The 25,248-nt window shown below is 44.9% G+C and overlaps 1 protein-coding gene across 6 annotated transcripts; it reads right to left on the bottom strand.

Annotated features, from left to right (window-relative positions):
- Positions 1 to 24,683, bottom strand: immt (inner membrane protein, mitochondrial (mitofilin)). Of its 6 annotated transcripts, none has more exons than XM_080774317.1 (14): positions 24,500 to 24,683; positions 22,256 to 22,320; positions 19,553 to 19,748; positions 18,851 to 18,938; positions 13,199 to 13,297; positions 10,618 to 10,782; positions 9,646 to 9,779; positions 7,442 to 7,545; positions 6,763 to 7,028; positions 5,965 to 6,188; positions 4,934 to 5,065; positions 4,640 to 4,769; positions 4,138 to 4,466; positions 1 to 2,469 (listed from the first exon to the last, which is right to left on the bottom strand). In XM_080774317.1, exons 1-14 carry the CDS (start codon positions 24,539 to 24,541, stop codon positions 2,191 to 2,193), a joined length of 2,253 nt encoding a protein of 750 aa, XP_080630443.1. In that variant the 5' UTR covers positions 24,542 to 24,683; the 3' UTR covers positions 1 to 2,190. The 6 variants fall into 6 exon arrangements, with proteins under 6 accessions (XP_080630443.1, XP_080630440.1, XP_080630441.1 ...); XM_080774314.1 differs by having other exon boundaries at positions 18,851 to 18,953; positions 19,559 to 19,748; XM_080774315.1 differs by having other exon boundaries at positions 5,965 to 6,185; positions 18,851 to 18,953; positions 19,559 to 19,748.
- Positions 24,684 to 25,248: the final 565 nt, after the last annotated feature.

The following is a 25,248-nucleotide window of genomic DNA, read 5'->3' as shown; positions in this document are numbered from 1 at the left end:
TTGTCTTGTCGTCTACGATTTATTTTGTTACACATCCAATATTGACAGGAATGAGTCATCGCATGACATAAACGGACAATTATTAATTTATAATAGCATCAATTTTAACGTTTTCTTTCCCCCCACAAAACCTCTGGCTCATTAATGACGCCAAAAAAAGAAATCCAATGAAATCCAATGAAAGTGTGAAGATAAAATGTGTGTGAGCCTTGAATTGAGTGAGGCTGAGAGAGAGAGGGATAGGGCAGGATAGGAGAGAGAGAGAGAGAGAGAGAGAGAGAGAGAGAGAGAGAGACAGAGAGAGAGAGAGAGGTTCTAGTGTCCGACATGTCAGGGTACAACTCTACTCCCCAAAGTGGATTCTTTAGTGCTTTGAAACAAACACAGCTCTGGTGGTGGTGGTGGTGGTGCACCCCGGTACATAACAATAATATTTAACATAAATTACACAAATCTGAGAATGGACAACCTGTGGGTGCATTGCAACAAGGAACAAGTGGATGATATGTGGCGTAACGTCGTGGAGCTGTAGTACACGTTTCCTTTCTCCGTGCCGTTACGAGAGCGTGAGTGAGGACGGACTAACCTCGCTAGTTTAAAGGGGTTCGGTGACAACAGTTCATGCCCTGTTGGCCGTGTGAGTGTGACACGGTGGCGGATGGGTTAACGCCGTGGTTCTCAAGGTGGCGTCCGTTCCGTGGAGGGTGACGACGGGGAAACGACTAGATTAGCATCCAAAACAATCAACGGACCCTTATAGGTCTGTAACTCTGATATAGTGTACAAATGGGCGACATAATGCAACTACTGACAAGTGTATGAATGGAAGTGGAGTTATGGGGAGGTCTGAAAGTCATATGGTTCAAGGTTCACTTGAAATTCAATTTAAAACATTTGCAAACCACTGCGTTAAATGTGTACAGTCGACGCTCTCTTGGTTGTCCGATAGTGGCGACAGAAACAGTGCATCTACAGCAGCCTAAGTCTACTGTATGTTGTAATGCCAGTGGCCCAGAGGCCAGCTCCCTTCCTGGGACATACTGTAGGGAGGAGGGTCAACCAAAGGGAGGGTTGGGGGCAGAATGAAACAGGGGAGAGCAGAGGGAGGAGGGTTGGGGGCAGAATGAAAGAGGGGAGAGATGGGGAGAGCAGAGGGAGGGTTGGGGGCAGAATGAAAGAAGGGAGAGATGGGGAGAGCAGAGCAGGTAGAAGGGGGTGTGATTTAACCACATTGAACCCTGCCGTCCTCATTTCCATGCATGCCGTAATAGCAGTCGGCATAAAGATTGGCTATTTCCCCAATTTGATCATACAACTACCGGTACCGGTACGTATGGGTTTTAGGTGGTTACTTTGGGTTGTGTGGTTAGTGGTTACCTTACCTGTGCCATGACGAAAGTCCAACTATTGTGCGAGATATCTTCCAATAGTTGCTCCACTGATATACTAAAAGTAGTAATGCTAAAAAGCGGGAAACGAGAGTCACCAATATTTTGGCGTTACGTCATGACAAGGTAAACTACACAACCACAAAAAACGAAATAAAACTCTACCAAAAGTGTTCTTTTTGCTTTAAAGCAGTGACTCTCAAAGTGGGTCCCGAAGGGGTTCCCAAAAGGACCCTTAGAGGTCTGTAACTCGGAGAGTTACGGACCTGTGAGGATCCGTTCGGTTTTATTTGTACGCTCTTAGTTACTGGTTTCCCTTTGTACACTCTTACGGGGCCGTAAGACATTAAATAAAGAACCACTGCTTTAACCCATTCTGACCGGGCACCCATTTTGGTGTTAGCACTATGTTATGCTTTAGCTATTGAAAAATAGCAGATCTACAAGCTCATAGCGCGCCACCGAGTGGCGCGATACGAGCTTGTAGGTCTGCTATTTTTGAAAAATTCGAAGAACGACTGACATTTTTAGAATCTGATCTCAGGTCAGAATGGGTTAATCAGACCAGTGTGTGTCCCGTGGAAACCTCGTATGAATCTGATCTCAGGTCAGAATGGGTTAAATAAAGAACCACTGCTTTAAGGGGGAATAGAAGGAGGGTAATTGGGGTAAAAGGTTAACAGGTTCTATAAAGAGCAGCTCCTGCCTGTGGTGTCGACTCTACGGCGCCTGAGTGGTCCCCAGGCCCACCCACCGCCTGTCTACGGCGCCTGAGTGGTCCCCAGGCCCACCCACCGCCTGTCTACGGCGCCTGAGTGGTCCCCAGGCCCACAGCGTTGGCGTAGGCTGACAGCAGGCCCACCACCTGCCTGGTCTCCAGGGTGAGACGGGCCTCGGCCAGCCAGTCCCCGACTACTCGCCTGGCCTCCCCTCTCAGCTGGTTCACCAGCTTGGCGGCCAGCTCCAGGTCTCCTCGCTCCAGGGAGTAGGTGGCGTACGACAGGATCTTGAAGGGGTCCAGGTCCTCGCCGGTCAGCTGGGCCGGGGGCGGCAGCTCCAACTCCTCAAACAGCAGCGCCGCCTGTAGGGTGGGGAGGGGGACGCTCGTTATTATCTTAACTTATCTTCTCCCTTCTGGCTCCAAAACTATGGAGTGAACTATCAGAACAATCAGAACTATGGAGTGAACTATCAGAACAATCAGAACTATAGAGTGAACTATCAGAACAATCAGAACTATAGAGTGAACTATCAGAACAATCAGAACTATGGAGTGAACTATCAGAACAATCAGAACTATAGAGTGAACTATCAGAACAATCAGAACTATAGAGTGAACTATCAGAACAATCAGAACTATAGAGTGAACTATCAGAACAATCAGAACTATAGAGTGAACTATCAGAACAATCAGAACTATAGAGTGAACTATCAGAACAATCAGAACTATAGAGTGAACTATCAGAACAATCAGAACTATAGAGTGAACTATCAGAACAATCAGAACTATAGAGTGAACTATCAGAACAATCAGAACTATGGAGTGAACTATCAGAACAATCAGAACTATAGAGTGAACTATCAGAACAATCAGAACTATGGAGTGAACTATCAGAACAATCAGAACTATAGAGTGAACTATCAGAACAATCAGAACTATGGAGTGAACTATCAGAACAATCAGAACTATGGAGTGAACTATCAGAACAATCAGAACTATGGAGTGAACTATCAGAACAATCAGAACTATGGAGTGAACTATCAGAACAATCAGAACTGCAGACTCACTCCCAATCTTCCGCCATGGTCTTAAAACCCACCTCTTCAGACTCCATCTTAGCCCCGTAGCCCTTGCACTAGCCTCGCCGACCTTACAGGCGTATGCAAAGGCTACATTTATGTCATTTAGATAGCATTGTATGTAGAAATGTTCTGCTGCTAGGTTCTTAGCTTCTTTATGATTCTTGATGACATTTTTTTTATGTATTTGATGTATTACCGTGTGTTGCTCTTGCTTACTGTAAGTCGCTCTTTTGTAAATTATCGTTTATCGTGATAACAAAAACACAGTATCGTGGAGATTTCAATTTATTGTGAGATTGTGTTCTGTCGTTCATTAGGGGCTGCAGATTCAGTACCATTTAAACCCTCTGTACTTGATAAAACAAACCTGTAATGATCACATTTGGTTCGCTCTCATTTCACTCTGCACAACTTGATTTGCCAAAAATAGCAGATCTACCGTTGTGAGCTTGTAGATCAGCTATGTTTGGCTAACACCCCGGCCACACACACACACAATTTGTAGTTTTAATCACATTTTGATTATCGCGATAATATCATAAATCACAATTATGTTTGCCACAAATAAATCAATTAAATGAAATGTGCTTTTGGCATTGAACATTGGAACATGAATGTAATTTCTGTTTCCCTTTTAGGATTCATAAACAAAAATTGCACAGGGCAGATATGACTAATAACCTAAATATACAAAGATACTGCTACACTTAAATAGCGAAAACAGCAATAGGAAAGAACATTTTCCAAAAATAGCGGAAATACCCGATCTACAAGAAAATGTTTGGAAATGCATGAACATTTTCCAACATGGAAACGATATTGACCATTATGCAAAAAATAATTGCGGTTACCTGAAACTAAACTAAACGTACTACGTAACGATGGTGACGGCCTACTGTACCTGCAGGTAGGACAGGAAGTAACGATGGTGACGGGCCTACTGTACCTGCAGGTAGGACAGGAAGTACTGGAACAGGGAGTTGTGCGTCTCGTCGATGAGGGCCACGCGGCGCGTCAGCGCGCGCAGCGCGTAGAAGCGCGCGCGCAGCGAGGCCTCGCTGTAGACGCCGCGGCGCACCGCCTCTTCGGGCAGCGCGCCGGCCAGCGCCGCCGCGAACTCGTCCGCGGCGCAGCTGTCGCGCACGGCCGCCGCCGCCCCGTCCAGAGGCTCGGTGGGGGTGTCGGCGCCCGACGTCCTCAGGGCAAAGTTCAGGCCCTCCACGGACAGCCACAGCATGTGGGCCTTGCGGGCCTCCTCCTCAGCGATCACGTGACCTGCGGGAAACACACATGAACATGAACATGAGGTCATGGTCCGCTATGCTCCATAACAGGCTTGATGAGCCCAAGGCTTATTGATAATGGGTAATCGAGTATCAGTTATCGAGCTCCATCCCTAGTTAGGGTTAGTGAACTGAAAAACACTGAGGAGGATGATTGGTTCTTACTGTCGATGGCCTCCTCCATGCCCTTCAGCCTGGCGTAGGCTGCGTTCATGTCCAGGGTGAAGTTGTCTAGCTGTTCCTGGGTCAGCCGGCGGTACACTGTCTCCTGTTCCAACAGCTTACCGCTCAGCACCTAAACACAGAGCCCAGGTCAGCCGTTAACACGTACAGAGACATGGCTTGTCACCAACTTAGACACAGTCGGACAGATGAGACAAGACAGTCTGACAAAAAGGGACACACACACACACACACACACACACACACACACACAGTCACACACACACACACACACACCTCCTCAGCCTCAGCTCTCAGCTCCTGCTCCTGGACTTTGAGGACGTCTCTGAGGTGGTCGGTGTGAGCTGCAGCCTGACGCCTGAGCTGGGTCCTCATCTCTGCTTCCATCACCTCCCTCAACTCTACCAGCTAGAGACGGAGAGAGAGAGACACAGGGAGGGAGAGAGAGAGAGATAAAGAGAGAGAGAGAGAGAGACACAGGGAGGGAAAGAGAGAGAGAGAGAGAGAGAGAATTAGACAGAGGCAAATCAGACTAAACTCTTATTGAGCTATGCAATTTCTAGCACGCTATGCAAAATTACATAATTTACATATTATCTGTCTAAATGTATGTTCTACTTCTCACTGTTCTACATACAGCCAACCATTTGAAGAAGTTAAAGGCGTTTAGCTTTGCTTATGAAATATGATGTAATATAATGAGGCTAGTGCTGCACCATATAAATCGAAAAAAGATCGCGATCTAGATTCAGACACCTATGCGATCTCATTTCTAAATTTGAGCAAGAATCGTGCAGCACTAGCTGGCTGTGCAATACATTTTAGTTACTCTTATGTTTTCTTTTGCTACAAGAGAGAGACGTTGAGTTTGATGTCGTCTGTTTAAAGCCACAGTAGTTGGCTCCAGGTGCCACATTTTGAACGCAGTATCGTCGGCAACAACAGACTAAAGACAATAAATATGTATGGACAAAATGAGAATCGTGTGGAGAAAATAATAATAATCGAGATTCACATTTTGAGCAAGAATCGTGCAGTACTAGTGGTGGTGACTGAGAACTTGAATCTGTGCATGTGGTATACCTTCCTCTCCTGCGTCCAGCGTCAGGGTTAGCTACCCCTCCCTCCCAGTCCTCCCAGTCCTCCCAGTCCTCCCAGTCCTCCCAGTCCCAGGCATGTGGTCCATATATATACCTTCCTCTCCTGCTCCAGCCTGGCCTTCTCGCGGCTGTGCTCCAGGGTTAGCTACCCCTCCCTCCCAGTCCTCCCAGTCCTCCCAGTCCCAGGCATGTGGTACATATATATACCTTCCTCTCCTGCTCCAGCCGGGCCTCCTCGCGGCTGTGCTCCAGGGCCGTGCCCACGGCCTGCTCCAGCATCTTCTGGTCCTCCAGCCTCTGCTGCTCCAGGGCCGTCTCCATGTGGATCTGAGCACGCACGCGCTGCTCCGCCATCTCCCGGTTCAGCTGGTCGATGCGGCGGTGGGCGTGGGCGATCAGCGAGTTCAGGTCGTCCGGCGTCAGCTTGCCTGCTGCCAGGGAGGAGGAGGAGGGGGAGGGGGGGGGGGAGGAGGGGGAGGGGGAGGAGGAGGAGGAGGGGGAGGGGAGGAGGCGGGGAGGACATTTTGGTTTTTGTTCTTGCCCGCAACGTTAAAGAATTAGATAAGAAGGTTATATTTTTTTAGACTGATTCTAGGTTCATGTTTTACCTGCCGTCCTATAGTTTCTATGCACAGATTATTATTTTGACGGTATATTGTTTACACCAGCGGTTTTCAACCTTTTTCATATCAAGGTCCATTATTTATTCTGCATTTGAGCCACGGAGCACCATTTGATGACATTTAGCCACATTTAGCCAAAACTAAAGAATATTTGATTTAACTATTATTAGATAATAGACATCTTGTAAATTAAGTAATGCAGATGTTTAACAAGAATTTAACTCTTGAGAGCGCACGCACACACACACACACGCACGTGTGCGTGTGTGTGCGTGTGTGCATGCGTGTGTGCATGCGTGTGTGTGTGTGTGTGTGTGCGTGCGTGCGTGCGTGCGTGCGTGCGTGCGTGCGTGCGTGCGTGCGTGCGTGCGTGCGTTCTCACTGAGTCCTTTCCAGTTGGCCTGGACCTCCGGTGTGATGCTGCTGAGCTCCTTCTGGAACTGCTGCTTGGCCTCGTTGACCAGGTCACTGTACTGGGAGACGATCTTGGCCTCCGACTGGGCCGACTGCACCTTGGTGACCACGTGGTCCAGGTCCACCACCATGCTGTGGAGGTTCTCCTCGGCCGCCAGCACCAGAGGCCGGACGGCGTCCACCTTGGAGGCCTTGCCCTGGTCGATCACTGACCGAAGGGTCTCCAGAGCCTCCCTGTGGGGTAGACATGACATTAGACCCTAAAGCACCTTGGAGGCCTTGCCCTGGTCGATCACTGACCGAAGGGTCTCCAGTGGAACTATAAAGACAAGTCATTTTATGCTCGGTTGCACTCTGAAAATAGCAGATCTACACGCTCACAGCATGTCGCGCTGCAACGTGTTGTGAGCTTGTAGATCGGCTATTTTCAGCATGCAACCAAGTGTAAAAATCAGGCATCACGATGCCATCAAGGCCCGCCAAAATGCATTGTCGTCGACATGATCAATTGTAGATTTAGCCAAATAAAATTGTTAGTTTTAACCACTTCAACGTTATAGTGTCCCTACTTTGGGGGCGAACAAAATAGCAGATCTACAAGCTCACAACAAGGTGTGTGTGTGTGTGTGTGTGTGTGCGTCTCTCACTTGGCTTTGAGCAGAGCAGCTCCAGCCTCGTCCACAGAGTGACTTCTATCGTTCAGTGCTGCTTCCAGATCCTTCCACTGAGCCGACTTCTGGTCAGGAGGGCTCTGAGGACAAATTACATCATCATCAACATCGTTAATGGCAAGTCCAGCCACACGTCCTAACGTTCCAACTTCCAAGTACAACTGTGTAAGATTGTAGGAGTTTAGCTATTGAATAAAGTCCATTGAATGAGGATGTGTTTTATGTCACTATATCTGCTATCTGGAACTACACATCCCCAAATTCCGAGTAATCGGTTTGTCATTTCCGTTCACAAAAATATATTTTTAAATATATTTAGACCTTATTTTTTTATTCAAAAATAATACAGATTACTTAATCGGTTTTCAACAGAAAAAAATTTAATATAATTTAAAATGAATCTACATTTAATTTGTGTACTCATCTCATTCAGTAGTCATTCAGTTGTGAAAACAGACACTTGTGTTATGCTATTTATTGATTAATTGAATACTTTATTAACAGGCTTTTGGGCTTGTTTCCATTGTGGTCCTCTGTATAATATCGGAATTGGTCAGAATCGGTATCGGCAGAATATGACCCTGCAAATAATCGGGGATCGGATATCGGTCATACTTTCATAATCGTGCAGCCTTAGCTTAGATGATTTCGATTTATATTAGGATAGATTTTTGCGATTGTAAAGACAAAACGCACTGTGTAGACGAAACGGAAGTGGGGAGGAGGCTTCACTTCTGCTCTTCCGTTCTCCAGACTGTATGACGGAAGTTAAAGGAATGATTTTACAGTATAGATAAAATACAGAGTTAAAAAGGGGGTTTGGTGTCCTTGGAAATTCTAAAGGTTGAGAATGCTTTGGTGACGTTGTGTGACTTCTAACTGTGACAGAGTCCACAGGCATGTGGTTATTTCGAGTGAGGCAACATGGCATGAACACACACCGCTGACATGGCAAGCTATAAATAACATCACTGCCGCACACAGCCCAAGCTAGCAGGGGCTGAAGACGTTAATAATATCACTAGTGCACACAGCCCTAGTACAGGAGCTGAAGACGTTAATATCACTAGTGCACACAGCCCTAGTACAGGAGCTGAAGACGTTAATAATATCACTAGTGCACACAGCCCTAGTACAGGAGCTGAAGACGTTAATAATAACACTAGTACACACAGCCCTAGTACAGGAGCTGAAGACGTTAATCATATCACTAGTGCACACAGCCCTAGTACAGGAGCTGAAGACGTTAATCATATCACTAGTGCACACAGCCCTAGTACAGGAGCTGAAGACGTTAATAATATCACTAGTGCACACAGCCCTAGTACAGGAGCTGAAGACGTTAATCATATCACTAGTGCACACAGCCCTAGTACAGGAGCTGAAGATGTTAATAATATCACTAGTGCACACAGCCCTAGTACAGGAGCTGAAGACGTTAATAATATCACTAGTGCACACAGCCCTAGTACAGGAGCTGAAGACGTTAATAATATCACTAGTGCACACAGCCCTAGTACAGGAGCTGAAGACGTTAATCATATCACTAGTGAACACAGCCCTAGTACAGGAGCTGAAGACGTTAATCATATCACTAGTGAACACAGCCCTAGTACAGGGGCTGAAGACATTAATAATATCACTAGTGCACAGAGCCCTAGTACAGGGGCTGAAGACGTTAATAATAGCACTAGTGCACACAGCCCTAGTACAGGGGCTGAAAACGTTAATCATATCACTAGTGAACACAGCCCTAGTACAGGGGCTGAAGACATTAATAATATCACTAGTGCACACAGCCCTAGTACAGGAGCTTAAGACGTTAATCATATCACTAGTGCACACAGCCCAAGTACAGGAGCTTAAGACGTTAATCATATCACTAGTACACACAGCCCTAGTACAGGAGCTTAAGACGTTAATCATATCACTAGTGCACACAGCCCTAGTACAGGAGCTGAAGACGTTAATCATATCACTAGTGCACACAGCCCTAGTACAGTAGCTGAAGACATTGAGCATCTCAAAAATAGTTACAGGAGGACATCGTTCAGTTTGGATGTGTGTAACGACGTGTTACAACAATACCTCTGCTTCCATGGCCTGTAACAACGTGGTACAATACCTCTGCTTCCATGGCCTCCTTCAGTTTGGATGTGTGTAACAACGTGGTACAATACCTCTGCTTCCATGGCCTCCTTCAGTTTGGATGTGTGCACGGCGATGGCCAGCAGGGCGGCCTCCTGAGCTCCGATGGCGTGCAGAGCAGCTTTGGCCGACGCGGCAAGTTTGTCCTCAAGACTGGCAGACAGCGCTGGACACCACACACACACACACACACACACACACACACACACACACACACACACACACACACACACACACACACACACACACACACACACACACACACACACACACACACACACACACACACACACACACACACACACACACACACACACACACACACACACACACACACACACACACACACACACACACACACACACACACACACACACACACACACACACACACACACACACACACACACACACACACACACACACACACACACACACACACACACACACACACACACACACACACACACACACACACACACACACACACACACACACACACACACACACACACACACACAAATAAATCAGTTTAACCCTATATACATTTAAAGTGTTGTATCCTACTGACTCACCTGCCAGTGAGGAGCCCCCACCGGGAGGACGACCTACTCCTCACCCCAGCTACATGTTTAGCTTGGTAGATCTGCTATTTTAGGGCGAAGGGATGCTATAGGGATGAGTCGTGTCCAATTAGCTCGGTTTGATAGAGCTCTTGCCTTTGGACCAAAAAGGTCATGGGTTCGATCCCGGTAGCACGGCTCGGCTGCGGCAACTACTGGGAGCTGATGGTAGGTGTGTATGACGCTATTTTCAGATGGGGGTCGGCGGCCAAATACATAACATAATTTTTGGGGAATAGTTTGAGAACCACTGATTTTTCAGACAACTGTCATGATTTAGAAGACATTATGTAGAATCAGTTCTAAATGGGTTAAACATCCCACCGTCCTACTGGTACACGTTAGGATAAAAGCACCATGAAGCTGGAGGAGCGCCCCCTACCTGTCAGGCTGTCCTGCTCCGCCAGGTCTTGCTGAGCCAGTCTGGCCGACACCTCCTCCACGGGACGCTCCTTCAGAGGCTCCTCCCCCGCCGGTGGGGGCGGGGCTTCAAGGACCAGAGGCTCCGCTGGGGCCTCGTGGTGATGGCACTCCTCTGGAACTGGAACTGGAACACACACACACACAACACACACACACACACACACACACACTTACTTCAGCGCTTGAAGCTCAGCAGCATGCCTATCGTAGGGGAGAACGTTCAGCGACAATAGCCGATCTACAAGCTCTACAACGAGAGACTTGGGGCTGTATTTTGCGTGTCTTAAGTACCAGGTCTTATTCCCTATAACTTGAGTAAACTAAAGACCTGGAGGCGTGATCAATGCCATTTGGCTATTCTGAGTGGCCAAAGAGCATTGATCATGCCTCCAGGTCTTTAGTTTACTCAAGTTAGGGAATAAGACCTGGTACTTAAGACGCGCAAAATACAGCCCTATGTTGTGTAGCCGGGAAAGAAAGCACGGATGTTGTAACCGAAGTCCGTTTCATTAAGACTGGAGGGTTTAACTTCTTTCAACCTGCCAGACCTGACGTACTGAATGTTGTGTGAAAATGTAAAAACAAGCTGATCTGTAAGTGGCTATTTTGACCATTTATTTTTGTACTTAAGTAATAGTTACTTATTTAGTTACCACCACTCACATGTCTTGTAGATCGACTATTTTTGCTATTGTTGAAAGTATCAATAAAACCAGGAAAAAAAGACAAGACTTAATCATGCCATAACACCACAATTTTACCATTATGCAACTTTTCTGTCGGGCAGAAACCTTGTTATCTCCATATTTTATGTACTTTCTATGTGTTTTGATGAATTAATGTCCTATACGTTGTCATTCTACACCGTCACACAAAAGGAGCAAACATCTACTGTACACGCTCAATGCGTTTTGAGATTGTAGATCTGCCATGTTTGAATTTAGACCGTGAAAAAGCAACCGTACTCAGGTTTCTGCTCGACATCAATGATACAATTGATAAAAATGGATGCAAAGAAAAGACAGTAGAGTGAATTAGTTTCAAGCAAACATACACATAGTTGCAATCTTTAAGTGTTATGTCCTACCCCTGATGACAGTGCCATCATTTCTAACTGCTGAGTCAAAGTGCATTGAGCTTCATGTAATACCTCTTGACAACCAGTAGGTGTCCTACCTGACCATAGGATCCAAAGGTCTCAGCAGCAGACAGACACACTTCTAGTACAGTGCTTCTCGACCTTCCCTGTATCAGGGCCCACTGGCATTTGTGGCCCACCCATAAGTGTTCAGATGGGTGGGCCGCAAACACATGTTTAATTGAAATGATCAATCAATAGAGAGGGTATGCACTATGCACGTGACATGACATCCCCCGGAAGTTATGCGGCAGCTAGCCTGAGCTAACGTGTTAGGTTTCTGGTCTAGAGGGGCGGGTCGCGGCTGAGATTTGCGCACGCCCTGATTGGATCTCATCGATCTGTCCGTCACCCCCGGCCCCTCCTCTACCCCCCTAGTGCATCGCTACGTCACATCATTTGGAGCGACGCCCACCCGGAAGGGTTGACTCCCACTTTTAGACCAGAGCGGCCAATGCGTTCCTCCAGGCTTTCAATTTTTGCACCAACAAAAATGAAAGCCTGGTATCGAGGCTATGCGGCAGCTTACTGAGTGGCAAAAAACTACATCCAAGCAGGACAGTCCTATCTGATTGCATTAAACAACATTAAACTCACTTTGCTATTATTATTATTATTACATAATTAGTTTTTTTCCAAATATTAAGGACCACTTAACATGTTTACTCATGGGCCATGGTTGAGAAGCACTGCGGTAGCATTGTAGCCTGCTATTTAATTTTCTTAAATAACAGAACTATAAAAAGGTTATGGAGTGCAGCTTTAGCAAGAAGACAATACCGCTCTTAATCCAGAGCGATTTACAGTAAGCAAGTACACACAACAACCATCAGTACAGTCGGCACACCAAGAGAACAAAGTGGAAGTTAGTCCCATATATACATGCACGTGACAAACCACCACAACCAAACACACACATGCACGTCTTGACAAACCATCCGAAAAATCTGACAGTCATTAGTCCGACAACACCGTCACAAGGTTTTGAGGTTTCTTTATTTGTCTTGGAACCCAAGGGCCCCGTGTCGCCGCAGAGCAGGGCCACATGCACATGTAGCACTCTGTGTGCGGTTAGGGTTAGGTTAGTACCGTTTAGGGTTAGGTTAGTACTGTTTAGGGTTAGGTTAGTACTGTTTAGGGTTAGGGTTAGGTTAGTACTGGTTAGGGTTAGGTTAGTACTGTTTAGGGTTAGGTTAGTACCGTTTGGGTCGGGGGTCGGACTAATGACTGTCGCAGTCTTGGTATGTCGGAAACACATGCCTGCACCCGTGACGACAACCACCACAACCAAAGACACATGCACGATGAAGCCCGTTTTAGTGGAATGAACAACACGCAGCAGACAGACATGCACCTGCAGACATGCATGTTAGGCGGATCGGAGGGAGGGGGGGGGGGTCACCTGCAGGTGGCGTGGAGGTGATTTCGGTGTCGTGTGGCGCGGGAACACAAGGGACCTCGCTCAACCCAGAGATGACGAAAGACGCCTCGAGCGACGACTCTACAATTACAATGTACAATTTGTGAGACTTACACAGAGCGACGTACAATAAGCTATAAGGACATAACATCAAATGCAGAGAGACACAGTGTAGTAAACTAGGATCACAGGTAAAACCAAGAACCTTAGCATCAGTCTAAACAATATATACACTAACTTAACCTGTACATTGAATCTATAGGATACCAGGTAAACGATGAACAAAGCATATGTTATTTAAATTACAACATTTTGGTCAAGAAAACAAAAACAAGCAACGGAAACATTAGAACAAATTAAATGACCAAGGATTTGTCTGCATAGTCGTCATATCTAGGTCATGTTCTCTGAAGAGACGGGACAGAGTCTTTCTGGAGGGCTCTGGAGGAGACACAGTTGACAGTTACGCCTTCCATAACGCCACCTTTTACTGAGACCCCAACCGTCACATTTAACCATGTGTCGATTCTGGGCATGTCACAATTTAGGCATGTTAGCAGACGCTCTTATCCAGAGAGACTAACAAAGTGAAAAGTCGGAGTAAATACTATTAAAACCCATTCTCGGGTGGGAACACCTTTTGGTGTTATTATGTTATACTTTAGCTATTGAAAAATAGCAGATCTACAAGCACACTCGGTGGCGCGCTATGAGGTTATAGGTCTGCTATTTTTGAAAAGTCGTGAAAATGTGGCAAAAATCTTTGAACATATATTCTTTCAGAAGACTTTTTTCTTTTTAAATTTCAACGTCAGGCCTAAATGGGTTAAGTAATAAGGCTTTGACAGACACAGATGTTGAAACATGTCAAGCTTTCTAAATAAACGATTTGTTTCTGTGTCTTGACTGTCTTCTAACATCAATATTTGACTTTGGACTCAATATCCAATATCAGAAGAACATTACTTTAAAAAACAGCTCAGATTCGGTTCGGTGACAGTGTCTCAAAACAAAATGCTGGTGGCAGCATCGGAGTCTCACACTTCCAACAAGACCCAAAATGCATAATTTGGTCACTCAGCGTTATTCACTGTGTGTGCGTGCTTTACTCAAAAATGAAACCACTCAAGCCATCAATAATGTATCCTATTGAATACAACACAGTTCATGTAAATACATCACAGTACAGTACAGTACAGTGAATAATAGGTTTGGGATCCAGAGGAACCAAAGGAGCCAGAATCGATTAGGTTTGGATTAGGCCTGTCACAATATTTACATAAACGCAATTGTTTTGCATAATCATCAAATAACATTTCCATGTTGAAAAACACATTTTCAAATATATATATAAAAAGCAGAAATTGCCGTCTATCGCTTTTTATAGCCGGCAAGTATTCATAATTCATATTTTTCTTTGCATATTTCAGTTATTCATCCCTTTGCAATTTTTGATTACGAAGCCAAAAACAGACACAATTAAATCCGTCGTCAATCTCAATTATTTTTAGGAAAAAGGATTGTTGTCACACTGTCAGCGCTGGTACAGTATGTGGACTTCATGTGTGCTAGCAGTGGTTATCAAACATTTCTTTTGTTTTATTTCAAGGACCACCATAACTCAGACCTGGAAGGGAGTCGTTAAGGGAACGGGAATCATTAAATCCTAAAGGATTCCAACGCTATTAGTGAAGCAGACATTGTTGGAAGCACAGCCACGTCTGCAGCTGATAAGACAGAGCGAGCTGCTTTCTTTCCATTCATACACCACAGAAGAATGGAGGCAACGGGGTCTTATCAGCCTTGGGAATGTTTGCACTGCAGACATACGTGCATTGTGTCTGACCACACCTAGAATAATAACCAATGTCATCCCGCCATTAGAGTCAGTGCTCTGGAGTCAGTGGAGCCATTAGAGTCAGTGACTCTAATTTTATTGAGCTCCTAACATCGTCCAGACGTTTTCAGATGGGGATTTCTGCGGGGGATTCTTTTTTATATAGACACTACAGTCAAAACTAAAAGCTACACTACAGTCTTACCCTCTGTGACCTCTGGTGCTGCTGCAGGGGAAATCAACACGGTGAACATTACGAATGAACCCTAACCCTGGCCCACACTACTGTAACCACACTACTGTAACCACACTACTGTAACCATTCTAAAGTGGTGTCATTCTTGTGCAAAGGGAAGCTCTGAAAACTAGTGTAAATACAATTAGTCAAAGCATTATGTACTGTAGCTTGGTGCTGCTTAGCGGAAAATGAGAATTCAAAAAACATGTTTTCGTGACAAACAGATGACAAACAGCTTCCTTTCTCGGCTTCCAGGGAGGTGTACTGTAGTTCCAGACTAACATCGTAACATTCAGAGATTGTGCAATAGTCGTTCTGGCTACGAGAGACTACAGTCTACAGTAAAACTAAAAGCTACACTGACTACAGTCTTACCCTCAGGGGCCTCTGGGGCTGCTGCAGGGGAAATCAACACAGTGAACATTAAAAAAACCAATTAAAGATGGAACAAAGACAATAACAGGTAAGCCGGAGTTACACTCATTTGTGAGCAGGTGTCGGGCACTGAAAGTAGCCGATCTTCCAAGCATGCGATTTGATGCGTTGAGAGCATGTAGATTAGATCAGCTCTTTGATTGGTTGACATAAACCTGTGATTTCGGTGTTGAAACCAATCAGGGCTGGACTGGGTCAAAACTTCGGCCCTGACATTTGGCCCAGACCGGCCCGCCACAACTGGCAAACAGATAGAAGATACTATACCCGGTCTACCGCCCCGCTTTGTCGAGGCACACACAAACAAGCCCCCCTAATACCACCACTTTTATACTGAAAAACAGCCGGCATGGCTGGCTCATTCAATGGGCAGCCCACCGGGCAGATGCCCTGTACATGTCATAGAGAATCACTGGCATTGAGCTACCGTCTACACCAGTGATTCCCAAACTTTTCCGATCGATACCCACAAGAGACACTACACATACATTTTGTCCGGGACCCAAACTAGTGAAAACGCCTCGCACCACGAGATTGTCGATCGGCGATTTTCACTACTTATTTTAACTTGTATTTCATGGAATGTCTTAGATGTGTTTTTAAAATGTATACAATTATTTAAAATGTCTTTATTAAAAAATAAGTTAATTGTTTTTTTTTTGTTTAACCCTCTAACACCCGCATTAATTTCTACTTGCAAAAAATAGATTTCAACCTTACTACTACTTTGTACTACTAGCACTGACACTAAAAAAGATGTTAAAAAAAATAAAAACATAAAGTTTGATGAAAAAATTATAATAATTATATAATAAAATAATAAATTAATAATTTACATTTGGGGGATATCTTTCACAATAATGAATAAAACATGTTCTAGACATTCTAATGATCACAAAAAAACATATATTACAATTATTTTACCTACTTTTATTAGGGTAAAGGTCAAAAGTTTTAGGTTAAAAAATGTTCAAAATTGCACAGAGTCCAAACATTTTTTATTTGTGTGAATTTCAGCCTCTGTGGGGGGTATTTATATGCAAATATCATGACTAATGGCATTGAATTGGCATTGCAATGAACATCACTGATGACATTTAGGTGAAAAAAGAACAGAAAAAAATAATAATAATTTAGTAATTAATTAAAATAAAATTGTAGCTAAAAAGCAACTCTGGGTGCTAGAGGGTTAACCAATTCAGGAGGGGAACCCTTTTTGGTGTTTTGAGCATTATGTTATACTTAAGCTATTGAAAATAGCAGATCTACAACCTCATAGTGCGGTACCAAGTGCCGCGCTACAAGGTTGTAGATTTGCTATTTTTGAAAAATCTTGAAAATGTGGCGCAAATCTTTGAATGTACATTCTTTCAGAGCAAACGTTTTTAACTCAAATCTTTGCTTCTGAGGGGTTCCTGGAATAACATATTTTCAGATGGGGGTTGGTGGCCAATTACATATAATCTTTGGGGTTCCTTGACATGAAATATTGAGCACCACTGACATAGAAACATAGCTATTTCAGAAAACTGTCATGATTTAGAAGACTTTTTTTTTTTTCGACGTCATAGGAAAAGGAAATGGGATGTTCACTCGAGTCGTGACCCTTACAAATTGGCCCTCGACCCACAAATGGATCCCGACCCACTGTTTGGGAAACACTGTTCTACACCAACACGGCACCATTCTACACCATATATAGACGCTACAGTAAAAACTAAAAGCTGTGGTGAAGTCTACACCATATATAGACGCTACAGTGAAACTAAAAGCTGTGGTGAAGTCTACACCATATATAGACGCTACAGTAAAAACTAAAAGCTACACTTCAGTCTTACCCTCTGTGACCTCTGGTGCTGCTGCAGGGGAAATCAACACAGTGATCATTAAAGACGCAGATTTGAATGAACCCTAACCCTGGCCCACACTACTGTAACCACACTACTGTAACCATTCTAAAGTGGTGTCATTCTTGTGCAAAGGGAAGCTCTGAAAACTAGTGTAAATACAATTAGTCAAAGCATTATGTACTGTAGCTTGGTGCTGCTTAGTGGAAAATGAGAATTCAAAAAACATGTTTTTCGTGACAAACAGATGACACAGCTTCCTTTCTCGGCTTCCAGGGAGGTGTACTGTAGTTCCAGACTAACGTCGTAACATTCAGAGATTGTGCAATAGTCGTTCTGGCTACGAGAGACTACAGTCTACAGTAAAACTAAAAGCTACACTGACTACAGTCTTACCCTCAGGGGCCTCTGGGGCTGCTGCAGGGGAAATCAACACAGTGAACATTAAAAAAACCAATTAAAGATGGAACAAAGACAATAACAGGTAAGCCGGAGTTACACTCATTTGTCATGATTTAGAAGACATTCTTTTTAAATTTCGACGTCATAGGAAAAGGAAATGGGATGTTTACTCGAGTCGTGACCCTTACAAATTGGCCCTCGACCCACAAATGGATCCCGACCCACTGTTTGGGAAACACTGTTCTACACCAACACGGCACCATTCTACACCATATATAGACGCTACAGTCAAACTAAAAGCTGTGGTGAAGTCTACACCATATATAGACTCTACAGTGAAACTAAAAGCTGTGGTGAAGTCTACACCATATATAGACGCTACAGTAAAAACTAAAAGCTACACTTCAGTCTTACCCTCTGTGACCTCTGGTGCTGCTGCAGTGGAAAGCAACACGGTGAACATTAAAGACGCAGATTTGAATGAACCCTAACCCTGGCCCACACACCTGGCCTACTGTACTTTCATTCTTGTGCAAAAGGAAGCTCTGAAAACTAGTGTAAATACAATTAGTCAAAGCATTATGTACTGTAGCTTGGTGCTGCTTAGCGGAAAATGAGAATTCCAAAAACATGTTTTCGTGACAAACAGATGACACACAGCTTCCTTTCTCGGCTTCCAGGGAGGTGTACTGTAGTTCCAGACTAACATCGTAACATTCAGAGATGTTCAAAGATGGAACAAAGACAATAACAGGTAAGCCGGAGTTACACTCATTTGTGAGCAGGTGTCGGGCACCGAAAGTAGCCGATCTTCCAAGACGATAACAGTTTAGTAAATCCCCTCCTCTCTCTCTCTCTCTCTCTCTCTCTCTTACGTTCTAGGGTCTGTGTTGTGGGACTCGTCTCGGGGGCGGGGCTCTCCTCCTTCTTCTTCTTCTTCTCGTCAAACATCAGAGAGGGCAGCTGGGACAGCTCCAACTTGGAAACAACAACAACGTCGTCCAGTTTAACCACTTGAACCATGTAGATAAGCAGGCATAGTGTCGCCCGTAAGCCGTTCAATTTAAGACCCAAGGCCTTCTAAATCACTAGTTCTTCTTACACTGTCATTTAAGTAAAATGACAAAGATGCTAAAATGCACCAGTTACCATGCTTTCCTCAATTTAATTGTTTTGCTTTTTTGTGTATAATAATCACAATAGAATAGAAAAGACCTATCCTCAAACACTACAGCAACAGAAGTGAAGTTCATATGCAATAGGCTCTTGACTTGTGATTAAATACCTGCACACCAACGACAGAGGGAGAAGCACGAAAAGTGGAGTTAACATGGAGTTGAGACAACAGATGTTCAGGTCAGGAGGAGAACTACACCTTTACCCCGCCCTACGCCCAAATCACCTCGCCAAACACTCCTGGCTCAGCAACCCTCGCGGAACATACGCCCCTTGTTCTCCCCCTCGTCCTTTCTTTTCATTCAATAAACACCTTTAACCTTTCTCAAAGGTGGGGTTCTTGACCCATCAATGCTATGCTAAGCTGTCCTAATAGTGCAAAGTGCTGCATCGTCGTTCACACTGACCTGTTTTTTGACGGGTGCGACGGTAGCTGGAATGGGCCCCAGCGCCATGCCAAACAGGCTGGCGGAGTACGGCACATTCTGCTCCACCGACGTGCGGAACTTGGGGTCCCAGTTGGCGTAGAGCACCGTCCCGCCGACGCCACCGCCTAGCGTGACCACGGCCGCCGCTGCTATCTTACCGGCTGAGCCCCTGGAGGGGAGGAGAGGAGAGGAGAGGAGAGGAGAGGAGAGGAGAGGAGAGGAGAGGAGAGGAGAGGAGAGGAGATTCAGGTTAGACACAGGGAAGAGAGGAGAGGAGAGGAGAGGAGAGGAGAGGAGAGGAGAGGAGAGGAGAGGAGAGGAGAGGAGAGGAGAGGAGAGGAGAGGAGAGGAGAGGAGAGGAGAGGAGATTCAGGTTAGACACAGGGAAGAGAGGAGAGGAGAGGAGAGGAGAGGAGGGGGACCAAGATGGAGAAAGAAGATGGTGTTAAAAGGGGTAAATAACTGATTTCTTTCTAAACTAGCCTGGAAAATCAGGAGACCACAAGGTCTCCCATCGAAAGGAGGCATCATTTCATCATTATACAGTAAGTTATATTTCATTAACATTAGCTCTACCGTACAGAATCCGATTGGAAACAATTACATTTTTAATTAAATCTCTTTGGGAGGCAGAAAAGCATTACATGGCAAGGAAAAATACAGTAGGCCAGTGACTGAGTGATGGCCAGTGCACAGAGCCGACTTCATTTTAAAGTTTGCAGAAAGAATGACACAGCAAAGAAGGGAACAGGAAATGGTATGAATTATTGAGCCTTAATGGTGTTTCCACTGAACTCGACTGACAAGACCAGCAGGACCAAGTGATGGTCTGTTTATCTCTGGTGGAAACAGGATGGCATTTGATTTAATTCACTCAATGTCTGTCAGGCATGACTGTTCCCTTTTAACCCATTTAGACATCTGGGTCACCTTTTAACCACTTTAACCTTTATTTTTAAACTTTAGCTGTTGAAAAATAGCAGATCTACAGTACAAGCTCATATGAGCTTGTAGATCTGCTATTTTAAAATCATAAAGAAATGTGTGCAAATCTTTGAATGAATTCTTTCACAGCGTTTTGACTCAAATATTTGCTTCTGTGGGGTCCCTGGAACAACATATTTAATTTTCAGATGGGGGCCAAATACATGAAATAGTTTGAGAACCACTGATTTAGAATCAAAGGATTTTAAGAAAACTGTCATGATTTAGAAGACTGATTTGTAGAATCTGGTATCAGGTCTCAGGGAGTAGTTGGCCCAAAACATGACTTATCTTCCATCAATTACTCACCAAAATGAAATCATGGAGCCATTACATTTTTTTGTCACATTCTTGAACCAACAATTCAGGAATGCGACACAGACACACACAATTGTGTCAATTACTTTGGGCCCACTTGGCAATAATAACCTCACAGCACACATTGGAAATTGCTGATCTATAGCTTTAATTGCCTGACGTTCCCAAATGTCCATGATCCAGAAAAATCATAACATAAACAAACGCATGTTTCACTTGTTTTCCAAGAGGGTTTTAAGAGGTTTATTGTGTGCGTGTGTGTGTGTGTGTGTGTGTGTGTGTGTGTGTGTCAGAGCATGTGAGCGGAGCGGAGCGGCCGATAAATCCGCTCTTCGCTCTGGACGGCTTTAGTTCCGCTCTCATTCGCTCGTGTCGATTCGACCCCCCACGCCGCTCTACGCTTGCTCAGCGCTCACCTTCATTTACGCATCGAGCGCTCCCGCTCCGTGCTCCACTCAGATATATGCCCGCTCAGCAGGTCACATGTCACACCAACAATTACCATCTTATAATCAAACGCTATTAAATCGTTAATCCCAATAATTTCAAGGGACAAAGAAAAGTAAAATGCCGTAATCGGAATCAGAATCAAGTTTATTGTCATTGTTCAATGAAGTACAACGAAATTGCGATGTGCTGAGTGCACGGGCCGCAGCAACATGGGTCGCGCCGCCACTAACTTCTCCTTACATCAGAAAAACAAAGAAGAGAGAGGAAAAAGAAGGATAGGGGGCATTGGGGGGGAAGGCAGAGTTGGGGTGGGGGTATTGACAGAGAGGGAGGGAGAGAGAGAGAGAAAGGAGATGCGACCGCCTTGTTCAGAAGTCAGAATGACGACTGACAGCCCTGTGTGCGTGCATGGCATGCGTGTGTCAGCTGTGTGCACTTGGTAGTTGGTAGAGGCCGACTCTATCTGTATCTATCTATCTATCAACTACCAGTTGGTAGTTGGTAGAGGCCGACGGTACAGAGGGACCTTACCCAGACTCTATCTATCTATCTATCTATCAACTACCACTTGGTAGTTGGTAGAGGCCGACAGTACAGAGGGACCTTACCCAGACTCTATCTATCTATCTATCTATCTATCAACTACCACTTGGTAGTTGGTAGAGGCCGACGGTACAGAGGGACCTTACCCAGACTCTATCTATCTATCTATCTATCAACTACCACTTGGTAGTTGGTAGAGGCCGACAGTACAGAGGGACCTTACCCAGACTCTATCTATCTATCTATCTATCTATCAACTACCACTTGGTAGTTGGTAGGGGCCGACGGTACAGAGGGACCTTACCCAGACTCTATCTATCTATCTATCTATCAACTACCACTTGGTAGTTGGTAGGGGCCGACGGTACAGAGGGACCTTACCCAGACTCCCCTGCCGTGTATCGTCGACACTGCTGCAGAGGATGAGAGGGTCCTTTACCACACTTCTGCAGGGAGACGAGAGAGAGAGAGAGAGACAGAGAGGGAGAGAGAGAGAGTGAGAGGTACAGAGACACACAGAGACAAGAGAGACAGAGACACGGAGACAAGAGACAGAGAGAGAACAAGAGACGAGGACAAGGTCAGAGCGAGAGATGTGTAGACAGAGAGAGAGAGGGGGAACAAGAGAAAGGAATGAGTATTGATGACAATAAAGCATGCATGCAGATCCACCCAAGTCTTTTCCAACCTGGGTTGATCCGGGCTCCCCTTGGGGAGGAGGGGATCATATCTGAAACCCTTTACTTGTACTTTTTGTGGTAAAAACGCTCAAACTTTCTTTTTTTCCTGCCTTTAACTCCCCCCCTCTCTTCTTCCCTTTCTTGGAAAAAAAAACACAATGGGAATTATGCACAAAAACTATTTCACCCACTTTTTTACTTGAAACCGTGAGGTGACAATAAAGCCGATTCTGATTCAGGCCTCGTCTGTTTGTTTGGAGGAAGTGAAACATTTTCAAGCATATTGCACAGAATCATAACTTGCATGTTTGGGTTATTAATCAAAAAAAGAAAATGAACATTATAAAGTTTCAAATCCAATCTCAGATTTTGCAATGCAACGTGCGTTGTGGCTGGTGCTTTGCCTCATGTGGAATGTGAATATAATGTCGCTGTTAAGACCACGTTTAATATACGATGGTTTAACGAAATATTAAATAGATTGCGGTATTATATAAGCCTCTCCCTGCAACCTTTACATAAATGGACACAATCTACAAATTGTGAGGAAAAGGCAGAACTATAGTCTGTGACTACTGCCAATCACATATCATTAATGAAGTGTTCCTTGAGGTGGGGGACCCCCAAGGGTCCTTCAGGTGGTTCCTTTCAGGGGGTCCCCAGCAACATAACAGATAATTAGGAACTAAAACGGACTCAGGGATGGGATCATGGGACTCTTATGGGGCAGTAACTCTGACAGTGTACACATGGACAGTTAAGGGGGTCCGTGGTCTTGCATTATACAGAACTGAGGGTCCATGGAATGAAGAACGTTTGAGGAAACCGCTGCATCGAATTACAGCAACGCATCAAGCATAACACTCAAATGTACACAATGTACAACAAGGCATGTAGCCTGTCCTATCCACACTTTGACACAATGACATGTATAGCCTACAACATGTGGCATGCTGTTCCCCTGGCTGCTAACAGGAGTATTAACACCACTCAAACACAAGTCCACATAGACGTGGTACATTCTGAATCACAGTGGCCGGCAAGGTCAGGTCACACGCTCTTTATTAGCCATAATCATAACTCCTTTCTCTCTAATGTCTTCTCAGAACCCAGGCTGTGTACGCTCCAGCCACTTGAGAACCAACCCAGCCACTGACTGTCTGATCTCTCTCTCGTCTTGTCAGGTATAAGACTGTCAGCAGTTATTAAAGTTTGTCTTTTACTGTCTTTGGACAGCACCAGCAATGACCAAGACACTCAGACCCGCCTATGCTCTCCACACACACTTGATTTGCTTTTATACATGTCAATCTATAAATCTTTGCCTTTTGATTGGATGGGAACAACGCCTCTTTTCCACAAGCATGTGTGTGTGGTGGGTTTTCTTTGCACCCTCCCTCCTCCATATCTGTGTGTGTATTTTAGCCAAATAGTGGCTATAGCTAACAATGTCATTCTCCTCTTTAAATGCACACCAAAGTGTCCAGGTGTGAGGCATCACGTTAACACAACCAAGCTCTCAGATGCAGTTTAGCTGCTGCTTATAAGTTTAAAGCAAAACCCCCCGAGGCCCCTGTTGTGCAAGCCTGTGCTGCTGTGGGTCATTGAATGACAACTAGCCTGTTAGCATGCTAGCAGAGCAGTGCAGCCACTGAGGCGAACGGGGTAAAACAAAATGACAACTAGCCTGTTAGCATGCTAACAGGCTAGCTAGCCGACCAGTGCAGCTATATAACCAACCCCCATTGTGGCCAATCGGGTGCTGCGAATACATAACAATGATAAATGACAGCCACAGTTAGCATGCTAACGGGGCTACTGCTGGTCGCCTGATAGACAGACTGCACTGTTAGCCTGCTAGCAGGCTACACGGTCTGCTGCTTACATTAGACTGCTCTGTTAGCATGCTACCAGACCATTATAGAAGCCATGTCGGTTAGCTTACCCGTGCTGCAGAGTTCGCCCCTTTCAGACACACACGCAGCATCGTTGCTTTGGTGTTTTTTTTAGAGGATTATTGTTGTTTTATTCGATGCGGATTGGGATCAGTAAATCATTCTAAAAGCTAGTGTCACCTCTTATTCAGAGTCTCTCTCTCACACACACACCAACACACACACACTGATAACACTAAATGACAGCCACCGAGAGGAGGTGTGTACGCACGCGCAGCCGCACACGCACACAAACACCCTCCCTATGACAAAAGGTCAAATAAACCATACAGTGGTTCAATAATCCCCACTGGACGGATTCATTGACTGAAGTATTTATTAACAGTTTGCATAATGGGTAGGCCTACATTTACTACATTACATTTCACATGAAAGCACAACTCAATACAAAGACTGTTACTGTGGACACACTGATAAAGCATAGGCTACACTTGTATAACAGCTGGGTCCACCATTTTCAATTCATCAGAACCCCACTACTTTGGCCCCTTTTCCACCGTAATTACTTTGGTTCTAGTCTTCTAGAACTGGTCCCGTTATTTTTATGATGGTTTATTATATCACATCATCTTCCTTTTCCAACCTGAATAGTGACACGCCCACTTTGGTTGGTTCCCACTTCAGGGCAAGATTGAAGAAGTATTTTTGGCCCTAAGCTTTTCCAGATCCCTAAAAGTATTTTAGGGATCTGGAAAAGGGGCCCTTGAGAACCATCTAAAATTAATTGTAAATTGTGTGG

The sequence above is a fragment of the Protomyctophum bolini genome (genome assembly GCF_963924005.1).
Source record: "Protomyctophum bolini genome assembly, chromosome: 10".
Taxonomy (NCBI): domain Eukaryota; kingdom Metazoa; phylum Chordata; class Actinopteri; order Myctophiformes; family Myctophidae; genus Protomyctophum; species Protomyctophum bolini.
Note: the sequence above shows the minus strand (reverse complement) of the source record. Positions and strands in the feature narration are given on the sequence as shown.

Excerpts from the sequence above, each read along its gene's own strand:
- immt (XM_080774314.1), bottom strand. The coding sequence starts at position 24,541 with ATGCTGCGTGTGTGTCTGAAAGGGGCGAACTCTGCAGCACGG. Across the intron at positions 10,783-13,198 it reads CACCTCCACGCCACCTGCAG|TTCCAGTTCCAGAGGAGTGC; the intron begins GTGACCCCCCCC and ends TGTGTGTTCCAG. Across the intron at positions 9,780-10,617 it reads GGAGCAGGACAGCCTGACAG|CGCTGTCTGCCAGTCTTGAG; the intron begins GTAGGGGGCGCT and ends TGTGGTGTCCAG.